Source organism: Zootermopsis nevadensis, unplaced genomic scaffold, assembly GCF_977971745.1.
Source record: "Zootermopsis nevadensis isolate Lab colony 2312 unplaced genomic scaffold, Znev_1.0 Znev_ptg000011l, whole genome shotgun sequence".
Lineage (NCBI taxonomy): Eukaryota > Metazoa > Arthropoda > Insecta > Blattodea > Termopsidae > Zootermopsis > Zootermopsis nevadensis.
Window position 1 is genome coordinate 838,061 of NW_028259143.1, and position 13,252 is coordinate 851,312.

General features: G+C 35.7%; 1 protein-coding gene across 2 annotated transcripts; it reads left to right on the top strand.

Moving 5' to 3' along the window:
• Position 1: 1 nt before the first annotated feature.
• Swt1 (Swt1 RNA endoribonuclease) lies at positions 2–12,840 on the top strand. Of its 2 annotated transcripts, XM_022084679.2 has the most exons (18): positions 2–315; positions 924–1,596; positions 2,208–2,282; positions 2,743–2,811; positions 3,134–3,283; positions 3,792–3,926; positions 4,427–4,614; positions 4,912–5,107; positions 5,597–5,761; positions 6,294–6,397; positions 7,030–7,177; positions 7,653–7,777; positions 7,988–8,189; positions 8,666–8,784; positions 9,010–9,164; positions 9,697–9,837; positions 10,529–10,681; positions 11,360–12,840. In XM_022084679.2, exons 1-18 carry the CDS (start codon positions 157–159, stop codon positions 11,451–11,453), a joined length of 3,051 nt encoding a protein of 1,016 aa, XP_021940371.2. In that variant the 5' UTR covers positions 2–156; the 3' UTR covers positions 11,454–12,840. The 2 variants fall into 2 exon arrangements, with proteins under 2 accessions (XP_021940371.2, XP_021940373.2); XM_022084681.2 differs by lacking the exon at positions 2,208–2,282.
• Positions 12,841–13,252: the final 412 nt, after the last annotated feature.

Genomic DNA, 13,252 nt, shown 5'->3' on the forward strand with positions numbered 1-13,252 from the left:
TCTGTGGGTTGTAGGATGTGTGGTGTTGTGGGATTGTTGTGAAGGTTAACAATGGGAGCTGTTGGAAAGACGTTAGAAATAGTGGATAGATTTTCTCTTGTACATGGTTACACTTAATGAAGAAAACGTGAACGCTGTTATTTGGCCATAAAAGAAATGAGTTCTGCGGTCAAAGACACGAAACTCCCACTTCCTAGTGGATGGGTTGTTTATCCATCAAAGTCTCACCTCGATAAAGTGTACTATTTTAATGTATGTACTGGAGTTTCGTCATGGGAACGGCCTACATTGAAACAGTGTTACAGATCAAATGGTGTAAGTATTCGTTCTGTAAAAAGTCAAAAATACGAAATCGAATCCACTAGATCCATTCAATGGTTCTTACTGTGTAGGATTTTTTAGAATTCACTTTGCAGAATAGAAACCAGAGTATTTTATGTAAAGGCTGTTAATCTTGGAACTAAGAGAGTTAGGTTAAAATGACATGTTGAAGCTAGAAATTGTTTGGATTTGACATTGAAATCTGTCATTAAAGAACTTGTGTGCTATTTCATGCTTCATGCTTCTCATGTTGTTTACATATAAGTGATAAATTATATTCTGTGTGTAATGGGTAGATTTATTTGTAACTTATCATTACTTTAGGTGAACCCTTTGTTTGTTTTATGTGAAATTTATTTAATAGTATGAATTGTACTTTATAATATGTATTATTATGACTTTTTCCACATCCTATTGTCATCTGACTATCTTATGGATCCTTGGAATGTAATAAAATATGTATGTATGTATATGTCATAATTGTGTGAAATTTGGGATTCCCAGCCTTAGACTGCATAAAATTTGTGTTTAGTTCATGAGGTGTTATTACATTCTTTTTGTTGGAAAAATTAGTAGTAATCTTAGTTGTTTATTTTTTACAGGAAAAATACAGTGAAAAATCATCAGATTTGGTAGCAAAATCAAGCAGCAGTAGTTTAGGAAAATCTTTACATGAATGTAAATTGACATCGGCTACAGATAAAAGATTGGAATCAGTCTCAAGCAATTCAGGAATACTACCAAATAAATCACATGTACTTCAAGTCACTGTTGCTAAGGAATGTGACAGTCATAAGAAGAAATATAATAGAACATTAAAAAGCAGAATTAGTGCTAATGACAAGATATGTGTTAATGAAGCAAGTGTAGAGTGTGAATTCCAACATGGCAGACCTGCCCATGATGAAGTATTATCGAGGAAGAGGAAGAAGAAGAAGAAGAAGAAGAAGAAGAGGTGCTCTGGATCAGTCGAGTTGGATAGTGATTCTGACATTGAGAAACCACCTTTGAGGAAAATCAAATTAAATAATAATGTGATTTGTCAGAGTGGTAGTGCAGTAGATAAGCTACACAGTAATAAGTTAAGTAGCCAGTTAGTGTTACCATCAGCTGTAAGAGGAAGTCTCAGTTCAGCTTTATGTGCAAGTAAGTCAAATTTACGAAATGATGATGTACAACAAGCACTGAAAGCCAAAACGCCGAATAAAATCAGTCCAGATCGTGCAGCTGTAAATGCTGAACTTGAAAGTACAGGAAGATGGAAATATGCCCAAGGTTAGTAACATACTCAAGTTCTACAAGGCTGATACAATTTCAGACTCTTCAGATAATGTCTGCTTCTAGTTATCTTAATGTAGGGGTCTCATAGTTTTCCTCAGTATGTTCAGACAGGTGCTGGAATGGCACCATAGTATGAAGTAGTCTTAAATTTCTTATTTTATCATTTTAAATTTTTACGACGAGTCTGAAGATGGTTAATCTTCTGGGTTGTTGCACCGTGTGTGGATAGCTCTGACGATGGTGGCATCAAGGACCTTTGAAACATTGGCAGACTTTATCGGACTACACAGTGCTACAATGCAGAAGGCAGCCATCAACAGATCACTGTACCCGTTTTTTATGGTCTTTTATTAGGAATGATTGAAATTATTGAACATTTTAAGTCGTCGGTAGTTTTACAGACTTTGTTAATGAGAATTTAAATTTGTTTATGATGATTAGAGTTTTATTTTTCTACCTCCTCTCATTTGCTCCTTCCCATAGCCGTATGTGAATTTATGGAAAGTTCGCTCAATTTGAACCAAAGAAACAGTTTGTTTAGTGCTATCAGGGAAATGTTTTAAGTACTCGTGGAGTTCACATTTTTCATTTTCATGTTTAATCAGGGTTGGCTTCCAAACGTTTGAGAGCATTACAAACCAAACTTGCTGATGAACTGGTGAGGAAAGAGAATTCTGAAGGTAATGAACACGGCATGCTCCATATCACTGTGTTACTTCAAAATGTGAATAAAATTGTAGTGTGAGGTATAAGACTGGGGAGTTACATCCCAGCATCTGTAAACTGTGAATGGGTTTGAAGATGGCTGTCTTCCGGGATGTTTCACTGTGTATCTGGTATAAATTTGCTGATGACTCTTACTGACAAATCACCCTTATTATGGAGGCAGTAAGAATCTCTGAAATGTCAGTCAGGTTATACCAGACTACATGGCATAATATCTTAGAAGACAGCCATTTTGTGCATATGGCAGATCTTAATAAATTCCTTCATTCCTATGCGAGTTGATATTAAAGAACCTTTGTGGTATCCTTTTGATGCTGTATAATGTGTTAAAAATTTGTGTAAACCTCGTATTTTCTCAGCAGTAAGACTAGTTATATTGCTACTGACCTTTTTCTATTCACGTTCGTTTTCTAGCTCAGAAAAGCAAAGAACTTCGACAAAAAAGAAAGAAGGTAGAAGAAAGTCTTCGTTTACATTCTTCAGGTTTGTTGAATTTAGATTATTGTATGATTTGAGGTTTTCACAGTGGTATAAAAGTTTGGGAAATTACGAAATTATTTTTGAGTTGTTATATGCATACTGACAAAATGATTTAATGGGTGATCTGCGGATGCACGTTAAATGTTTATCAAATGTGGGGTTGGAACCTCCATTAGTTCTGGTCTCCAAGCACATCCTCGTGCTTGTGAGCTGCATAAAGCTGTAAACTGTTGATTTTACTGCTGTGTGCATGACGGCTGATACTGGCCCAGAGCAAGCAGTAAATTACGAATTTAATGTACACCAGTTATTAATTTTCTTTCAGAGCTTGGTAAATGTAAGACTTCAAAACACTCAGATATACTTCAGAAGAAGTTAAAATTTGAATGTAATTTTGGCCGTAAAGAGGTGGTGAATGTGGAGCGAGATAATCTTCGTTCAAAAAATCTGAATACTCCTGGAGCTTACGGTGGAGGTACGTTATTGCTTAGTGCAAGTGTAGTGCACTTATACAGTGGCTGGAATAGAAGGCTAACGCTCACCCAGAGGAAGCAGTAAATTATGAAGTGAGGGATTTCTGGTCCAAAATTAGACTTTCTGGAAAATCTAAAAGAAAGCTTCTCAGCATCCGAACCATTGAAAACTTCTAGGTACTTTGTTTTGTCCCAGTTCATTTACATGTGTTGCAAGTTAGGAATTTGGTTGCAGTTATGTAGGTAGTTTACTTTTACAGAAATGAAGTGGAATGAACATAAGTTGGTCTTGCTTTAAAAATACAGCATTGCAGGTGGAAAAAAAAATATTTTGCTCTTTTTCTTTTAGACTAATGAGATTTTTGCCAGAACAGATATCTCCCACTTATGAGTGGAGGTTTAAACTATAAGATGGAAAGTTTAAAAAGAACTTATTTTGTGCTAAATGTTATTTTATTTTCCTTCGAAACTCCGCAGTTTAATGAACATCCATTTTTTATTTTTTTCCAGGTTTTGATAAATGTAAGGCAGCAAAACGTCTAGAAATACTTCAGAAGAAGTTAAAATTGGAACAGAAAGTTGGCCATAAACAGCAGGATAGACTTCTTATTAAAAATGAAAGAGTTCCTGAAGCTTGCAGTGCCGGTATGTTTGCTGGCGATGTGTGTAATGAAGTCTGAAAATCACATAGGTTTCGTAATTTACCCATATTCTGGAAAACGTAGCGTCATGATAGTGACTTTCATCATAACAATCTTTATTGGCTGTTGGCCATATATTGGAATCTAGAGCAACGATGAAAGAGTAACTTATGCTGATTCGCAACTGAAAATATAAATTAAAGTGTGAAAGATAAAACAAGTTTGTCTTTGAAGTATGTACTCTAGAAAAGACAGTTATATGTCAGCAGTCGATTGTAAATTGAGAATCAATTTGGAAAAAAAGATACCAAATTCAGTAATGACCGATGTTTTTATTTGACTAGAGAAACCAGTTAATATTTGCTGTTCTTTACTGAGGTGTTAAAAAGGCCTGTCACCTTTTATAGCTTCTAGGGAAGGCCGGAACTTTAGGTGTTTGAGAATCGTTAGGTGCACAGTTTATGTGATTGGTAAAGTATTATTTTGCAAGTTTGTGGATTTCAGGTGTTTGGTCAAAAGAGAGAAGCCCATCATCTGATGCGAGTCTCGTCAGAGATGGTCGGAGATTTTCGGACAAAACGGTGAAACAGAATTTGTCTGAACAGCATCCGTATGTAACAGCAGAAGTGACAAACCAAGAAGACGAACTGATGGAGTGGGAGCCCATAGAAGATGAGAAGATTTTGTCACACGTAAGATTACTGAATGCATCAAAGTTAGCTTTTAGGTTTTGGAGAAGGCTGATATGACTACCAAATTTTTTAATTCTATATCAGGTGAGAAATTATTTGCAAGTGGACTGGAAATATTATTGGATCAGTAGCATTGGAAGTATAAATGGCAGACCGCCGTACGAACATGTTCAGAATCGTTCCATTCTACACAGACCCGTCATTTCAAATATGGCTTTGTGACCAAGCAAATTGTTGTCTCGATTAGTATCGTTGAGTGAATCTCATATTGTGAGGTAAATTATTGTCTGCTTTCAGATCCAAGAAGTCCGCAGTCAGATTCATCAGGGTCGTAACATTGATCAAGATGGCAGAGGGATACAAACACTAGACTATGATATTAATTCTATTTTCTGTGCAGATGGAAAGCCAGAATGGTTCATAGTTATTGATACGAATGTATTGATTTCTAGTTTGAACTATATCGAGGAGCTGCGTGATACAAATTTTAAAGGTAATCAATCAACAGTAAGTTTATTTGTGAGATTTGAGGTTTTCATACCAACAGATATGAAGATGATTGTCTTATGAGATGTGGCATGGAAAATACTGACTGACACCTCACAGGAACTTACTGTCCCCATCATCATGGTAATCATGACTTTGATGTTTGTATTGTTCTACAGAATCTGTTAGAAACTGGTTACAAAAATGAATGATCGATGTCTTATGAACAAATAAAAAGTTTCACATGCAGTAAATTACGTTCTTGAAGGTCGTAAAACCGAAAGTTTGTAAGGGTGGTTTAACACGTTGACTTCCGTGAGGGTCACTGGTGGATCAAATGTGAATTAATTTCAGAACCTCGATAGACGCTTTGTAGTAGCGGAAAAGATTTCCGGTGTTACGGAGAACATGGTACGTCATATTTGGTGTAGAAGTGTTATCAGCTGTGCGTAATGTACAGTTTAGTGATGTGGGTTGCTTATGCTTTCTCTGCAAGGTTTGGGGTTCCCTGTCCTGGTTATTCCATGGCAGGTCCTTCAAGAACTGGACGTAATGAAGGATAAGCGAGGCAACGTCCGAAGTCCATTCCTTACAATGAGAGCAAGAAAGGCAGTTTCATTTCTTCTTTCCAACTTCTCTTCAAAACATCCACGAATTCGAGGTAAATTATCAGTTCTCAGGCTTTGGATTTTGTTTCAGTTTGTTTTTTTATTAATGTTTTAGAAAATGACACGAGTACTTGATTACAGATCGTATCATTTTCATAGACGTTTCAGTGGTCTGTAAAATAATTTTCCTTTAATTCAATGAGACATTTGTGGTATTCCTGCTTTTTGACACATCGAAATAACGCATGTATATGTTATGTATAAAGGTCAGAGTGTAGATACATACGTTACTGTCTGTCTAAACAAACTCGGGGGGTTTCTGTTGCCCTCGAAAACTGAGCGATTTTAAATCTATTGATATTAGACTTCATTTACACAATTTAAGTATTTGTGAAGTGTTTTAGACTAAGTAAATTAAGGGAAATTAAACCTAACGTACCTGAAGTAGTGTCTCGGTGTTAAGCAGAGGAACTGCATAATAACACAGAAATACTAGTCAGATATCTAGCAGTAGGCGCCATAATGAAGTTGTCCCACGTTTGATACGGTGTTTTGATGTCGAAGTAACGTGTTGGGTTCTTTTAGGTCAAACAGCATTAGACGCAGTTCCTAAAGATTTCAAAATAGAAGTACCAGATGACTCTATCCTTCAGTGTTGCCTTCAGATAGCTCGGAGGACAAACCAAGTGGTAAGTGCTTCTGATTAATTTATGGGAGTGTTTTACTTGTTGAAGATTTTAGCGTAGAATTGGAAACATAATTGAATGATTATAAGTTGTGAGTCAAATTGTATGAGAAGGGGTTGAATATGGCCTTGAATTTGCTTGGTGACGCTGAGAACGCCACCGATCCGTAACTACCAGTCAGAACCGTGAATGAAATTGTTTTTTTCAGAGCAGGTGTGCCTGGTACAGTACAACATTTCACGAGTCTTCATTGTGGGTAAAGTGTGATGAATAAAGTACAAGGAACAAATAAAGACTAGGCAAGGGTAGGAATTTAAATTCGGCGAGAATTACTGTAATCACATTTACGTATTTTTTATGAATCACTTACAAAAAGTTTGAGGGTCTCGATATTATTAATGACAGGAAATTAAAAAGTTTAATGGAGTGACCTCTAGTGGCTTGATGTGTATACCGAATTTTGTGAAAATCAATTAGTTGGTTCAAAAGTTAGTAGGAGGTGGCAGACACAGTTTTACGCGCGGACATGATGATGACGTAAGTGAGGAAAGGCAGACAGAGATTCAGAAGATCACAATAAGTTAAAGTGTGTTAATGTTTTAATCTGATCTTTTTCTCTTTTCTTTTTTTTACAGATCCTATTATCAAATGACAAAAACCTTTGTAATAAAGCTATTGTAAATGGAATAAAATCGTACCAAAAGGCAGAAATGCAACAGACACTTGAAGAATTGAGCTCAGAATCAGAGGACCAAATTCAGATCCAATCTCTGTCAGGAAATGGTAAAATTATACTTTGAGTTTATATTTGAAACCGTGTAATAAGATTAAAATCTTTGTGTGACTACAATTTGGATGATAGGGGTTCAGTTCCTAGCAGGGCCAAAAGAATATTTTCTTGGCCTCTGCTTTCAGACCAGCTCTAGGGCCCACTGAGCCTCCCCAAGGGGTAAAGTGGTTGGGCTGTGTCGCTGACCATTCACGTCCATCTAGTGTGAAACTTTTCCTCCATCTGTGTTTATGCCAGGGTGCTTAATAAGTTCCAGGGGCAACTTTACCTCAAATTAATAATGCCTTTGTAATTTCATGATTGCAGTTAGCAGATGAGTTCGTAGGCACTGACTGGGTTTTGGTTCAGGACATCCCAAGTAACATTTATTTGACGCTAACTTTTTTAACATTAGTATTATATTTGTGGCGGTAGTCAACGTTGTGTTCAGTAGGTAGAAGAGGAGACATGAAGTATCTTGTTTTTCAGACCTGTCTGTCGCAAATGTGGGTGTGCTAGCAGCGGTGGAATCAGGATCCCCTGCTGAAGTAGCTTCTGTTGTTGACTTCATATTGTGCAAGTTGAAGTCGCTGTTAAAAGAACTGCTTAGCAGAGTAAGTTGAACCAATTACTATGAATTTTTTATAACTTTATGAGGCCTATTCAAAGCACGCATAAAATAGGACAGTACCTGTCTGAAATAGGTGACATAATTTTGCTACAACAGACATTTTCCTGTAGATACTGACATTTTCGTTAAGTAGCAAACAGCGGGTTGTTGCTTTATTTTGCTTGTAACTGTAATACTTTTTTTTCTTTTTTAGATACTGGAAAATGAGATGAATAAAGCGTATGGTAGTTCATGGAAGATTATTGTTCTAGTCAAACCACCATGGACTTTATCAGATATGATAATTTGTTTTCTCAAGCACTGGATAGCAGTTTTTAGTATTGTTTTGCCTGCAGAGGTTAAAGGTATCCTCGAATGTCTAAAGGAATTTTTTGACGATGCAAAACAGAATAAAGGTAAACAAAATGTTCTGTATTGTTTTAAGTAACTAACTACATGAGTCAGCTCCATATTCATTCTTTCTTAAATTTAAAAATCCCAAGAGAAATACCTTCTGAAACTGTTGTAAGCAACTTAATAGCTTCATTATAAGGTGAGATAATGTGTCTGTAGTAAATTCCATATATAAGACCAAATCTACCACCTCAGGTTGACAGTAACTGCGACAGTGTTATGTTTCCCGCGGAGACATTTCAAATAAGATAACATCTCTATTCTATATAAAATCTAAATTTTATGACAATGGTGAGTCATTTGAATAAAAATTTTCTTGGATATTATCCATCGTCTAGTAAAATAAAGTATAAAACGACGTTTTGGAGATAGGGCTCTATCTCCATCTTCAGATACCTACTCAGTTTGACCCAATAGATAGAGCTAATCCCTATCTCCGGAGATAGGTATTAGGCTTAACGGGGTATTTTGTTTGCAGGTTATGGACATTCTTTACGTGATGTAAAGAAAATGTTACAAACAAGCTTGCATCTCTGCATGGCGGTACAGTTTGATGAGTATCGTGATTTGGTCTCAGCGTGTGTGTCAAATATAGAGGTAAGCGAGTTGAAAGTTCTAGCATATTTGTGCTCTTTCTTTGTAATTTTACAAGGGATGAACGGAGAAGTGAATGTTGTCCCTGCGATGTCTGTCAGCATCCCAGCACATCATTTGTCAAATCTGTTGTCTACTATTTAACACCATGATTTCTATATTTTCCATGTGTTTTAAAAAAAATAATAAACTGAATTTGTACATACTAACTACATTTATTTTCTTCAGAGACTGAGAAAGCACTGTGAAGAAACATTGACGGGATTTAAGAAAGAGGATGAGAAAGAAAAATTCAAGTGTGATCAATATAAGTCGCAGAATGAGAATGTGAAAACTGTGATGGACGTGTTGAAAAATTGTTTGGAATTGGTTCAGAGTTTTTGGTAAGTATTATGCAAATATTGGTTGCATATTTTATTCTTTTGCACTATAAATGTATTTTGTTTTTAATAATGATATATATCTTGTCTGAGGAACTTGCAGTAAATGATTACCATGAGGACTTTGTTTTGTTAATTTGTCGGAGTAACACTACATTACTTCAGTTTTGAAATATTACATAACTTAAAGCCTCATCTCCATCTTAGAAGATTTGCATATTTTACTTTTTTCTAGCATTGTTTCTCTTTTATATGGGTTAATGATACAGAGTGTTATTCTGCAGAACTTAACAGGTATAAAACACGGCTTTACCTTTCCTCGTCACATGCCTCTGATTGGCCACTTGTGTTCCTGTTCCTGTATAAACCATCTTCTTGCCCAAGATTTGTGACATCAGCCCTGATGATGGAAGCTATATGTTCCTCTGAAACATCAGAAACACAGCCTACTTCCGCATGGTGCAAGCATGAACACCGAATCACTTGAAAGCTTGTTGTCATCATTATTTATTGTGTGATTATGTTTGTATTTCAGTGCACTAATGTGTGATGTGCTTGGGTGGGAACATCACGTGGTGTACAGTAGGCCTGAACCACTTCCTACTGTAGACATTGTACAAAACAGAGTACAATATATTTACCCCATGGTTGATGCATTAATCAAAAACATTGCAAGGTTTGTGGCAGTTTAATTTTTATGACTTCTTGCAAGTGGGTGCCATGTTCCTAAATGTGATTTGACACATGAAACATTTATATATTTTATATGTATATTTAGAATACTGGTCAGCATTAATTTAGAAGAATTGTTTTTCAGCCCTTTATATTTAAAATGTAAGATGCCTCATTTTCTATTCAAATTGTTAATGTAATAATTATTGTGTGCTGTTTTTAATAACCTGAACTACATTACAGTGGGTTTTCGTTACATTCATGTGACTTCAGTACTAAGACGTAGTTTGTCCTGTCTATATTGTCATTCTTTATAATTAAAATTATTGTGGGAGTGTATGGGTTGGATTCACCTGGCTAAGTATAGAGACTGTCGGTAATGAAACGTCAGATGTCGTAAAAGATGGGGAATTCCTTTGACGAGCTGAATGACTCAGCTTCTCAATATTTAAATAGCCTTACATCGACTTCCTGTTTGAATTAACAGAGTGGAATGGTAACATAATATTTTGTAATGACAATGATTGGAGTAATGGTACATTCATTTTTCTTAGGAGATGTCGTAATGAAGAGTTGTGGCTTCTGTCACTGAATGATGTGTGTGATCATTTCACGTGTTTCTGATGACTAGTTGACAGGGAATCAAAGTTTGTCAGATTGTTTTACCATTGATTTTGTATTTTACTTGTACATAGCATTTTGGAGCATCCAGTTAGTGCCCTAACTGTGGATCATGATGCAGTTAAAAATTTGTACTTGACACTGGCAAATTTTGTTGAGTCACAAGAGGTAGCAGAAAGAATTACTCCTGAACTTATTCTGAATTTCAGCACCACAGAAAGCACGAGGTAAGGTATATTATCATAACCCCCAGATCTGACTTCCTGAAGTGTGGAAAGACCTGAGATTTATTTATTAAACTGCTGTATCTTTCACAGACTCCGGTTGTTTGTATTTAAAATTAGTTCCATGCGAGCAACTCTGCAGCCTACCAATGCGACACTCATCTTTTGTTAAATTTACTGCTAAACGTTATTTGTGTTGACAGCATTTTAAGTTTTACTCTTCAAAATGTTTGTAAATGTCTGTAGTAAGATAGTAAGGTGTCGAGGGTAAAATTTCCAGAAAGCCTTAGGTTCCAGGCTCACTGGTTAAGGGCTCTGATGCTTTACCTATGCGGATATCTTTATGTGGTTCTTGATCTGATATTTGATGGAAATAGCACGGACTTCAATGCTGTTACGCAGAACCTGAACATGATTGAGAATTCTGATACATTTGCATTTCTGTGTATGATTTGAAAATGTTAACTGACTGCATAAAAAATTAATATTTTTCAAATTCTAATTAAAATAGTGTCATGTGATTTTTTAAACTAAGATTTGTTTTTCTGTCCCACGCTTGAAGTCAAGAAATGTTGTATTTTCTCCCACCCCATATTTTAAGAAATTAAACCTTCAAGCTTTCGTGAATCCACATTTAGTGCTAGAGAATTGTCAGTTACTGTTTTTTGTTTATCTTTTCAGGAGCACATTGGAGATGACAAAGACTATGTTTGAAGAAATAGAATTAGTTCTGAATAGAGGAATAAATTATTTTGTACAGTGTGGCATTGCCTAATTAATATTTTTTTATCTAAGAACTTATATTTTTCTAATTTATCCAGGTGAGTGAATATTTAAGGGTATGTTGAGTAATTGCTTAGTACTCATGTCACATGCAGAAATACCTTCCACTCTTAGACTGTCAAAGTTTTATATTTCTCCATATTTTTAAATTATAGGTCCTATATAAATTAAATTCTAATCCATTTCTGGCTGTTAAAGTGAAGTGAAAGTGAGCGATTTTATTCCAGGCAACAAATTTTTCTTATTCCTTATAAGTCGTTAACTAATTGTTCATATGTTAAATTAAGAAACGAGAATACATTTTTGTAATTTAGCCCTGAAGTCAGCCTACCAATTACAGAATCAATAGTTAAATTACAAATTAAACATAGATTCACTCTAATAATGCCAGTTAAAAGCCTGTTAGAATTCATTTAGCTGTCGAGTTTAAGGGTGGCAGAATTCTGAGAGAATGCGCGTGGTGTCCCAAATAAGGCTGTACTCAGCCTTGATGGTTACATTCACATATCCTTACATCTTCACGAACTAGGCTGTTATGTGTTACAGTTAACTAATAATATTTACTTGCAATTAGGTAATGTTCAGACTAAATAATGTATATTTCACTCTGATACTTGTTATCTATTTAAGAAAGGATACTTACTTGAAACAACAACAGTGCTCTCAAGATGGCTGGATCTGGGTTCGTTCGATGGCGTAATTCATCTCGGTCCACCGTCAGCATCAATTTTCATCTTGGTGCAAGAAAATACTGGTACTTGGCTGTTTCACTCAGCTGGTTAGAAATACTATTGGTGTTGACATATATCCTTATTTGGGGCAGGTTCTTTGTTTGTATTTTAAAATAATTTTGATATTTGCAGATTTATAAATTTTAAGTTGATATGTTTATGTCAAGTGCCTTAAAATGTAAATTGTAAGTAGAAGAGCCTTTAATTTAATCTTAATTTTATGTTTGTGTTATAAACAAGTGATATTTCTTCACTTAATGTTTCGGTGAGAAATGTGTATTAGCGTGTATAACAGCCATAGCAGGCTTGTAAATGTGTATTAATAATCTGATATATAAGTGGAATTTTAATGTCACTAATATATATTTCCTTTCATACTATGTTGTAACATATTATGCTTAATTCTTCTAAATAATTTATTTGTGCAATACCAGTTAGTGTATGTTGTTGATCTAAACTTTGACAAAGAATCTGCATCTTATGTAATTGCAAAAAAATGTGCATTTAAGTTTTACCCTGTGGTAGAAGTATTCCTGTCTTGGAACCCACAAATTGACTGTAATAGAGCTAATTGCGTTTAAAGAAGAACGCATATTTTGGCTTCTCTGTAATGATCCTGAACTTATAATACAGGAAACATACTTTGTGTTTGTTTTTATTTGTCTATGGCAAATTCCTCCATGTGTGTATAGTCTTATGAACCTTCTTGGTTTCCGCCCACCTGTCTGGGTGAAGAGTCCCCACAAGATGTGGGATAGATGCGTTCCCAATTTCTAACGACAAGGATGTCGGCTGACAGAGGTGACCTACAACGGTGCACGGACTCTAGACCGAGATGGGGGCTTGGTGTTTTCCGTGTTCCTGAAGTCAGTGTGTTGGTAAGGGTGAAGACTTCAATCACTTCACGCTGAGATGAGTTATATTTGGACCAGCATTAGAAGAGTTTCGTCTTACTCGGAGACCAACATTTCTCCTGTGAAATTCAGTGAACAGGTATGTGCCGGTTTGATAAATTTACAGTATCAGTAGTGGTAGACACTTGTGAAGGCTTTTGTTCACC

Excerpts from the sequence above, each read along its gene's own strand:
- Swt1 (XM_022084679.2), top strand. The coding sequence starts at position 157 with ATGAGTTCTGCGGTCAAAGACACGAAACTCCCACTTCCTAGTGGATGG. Across the intron at positions 4,615-4,911 it reads ATGAGAAGATTTTGTCACAC|ATCCAAGAAGTCCGCAGTCA; the intron begins GTAAGATTACTG and ends GTCTGCTTTCAG. Across the intron at positions 9,838-10,528 it reads TTAATCAAAAACATTGCAAG|CATTTTGGAGCATCCAGTTA; the intron begins GTTTGTGGCAGT and ends ACTTGTACATAG.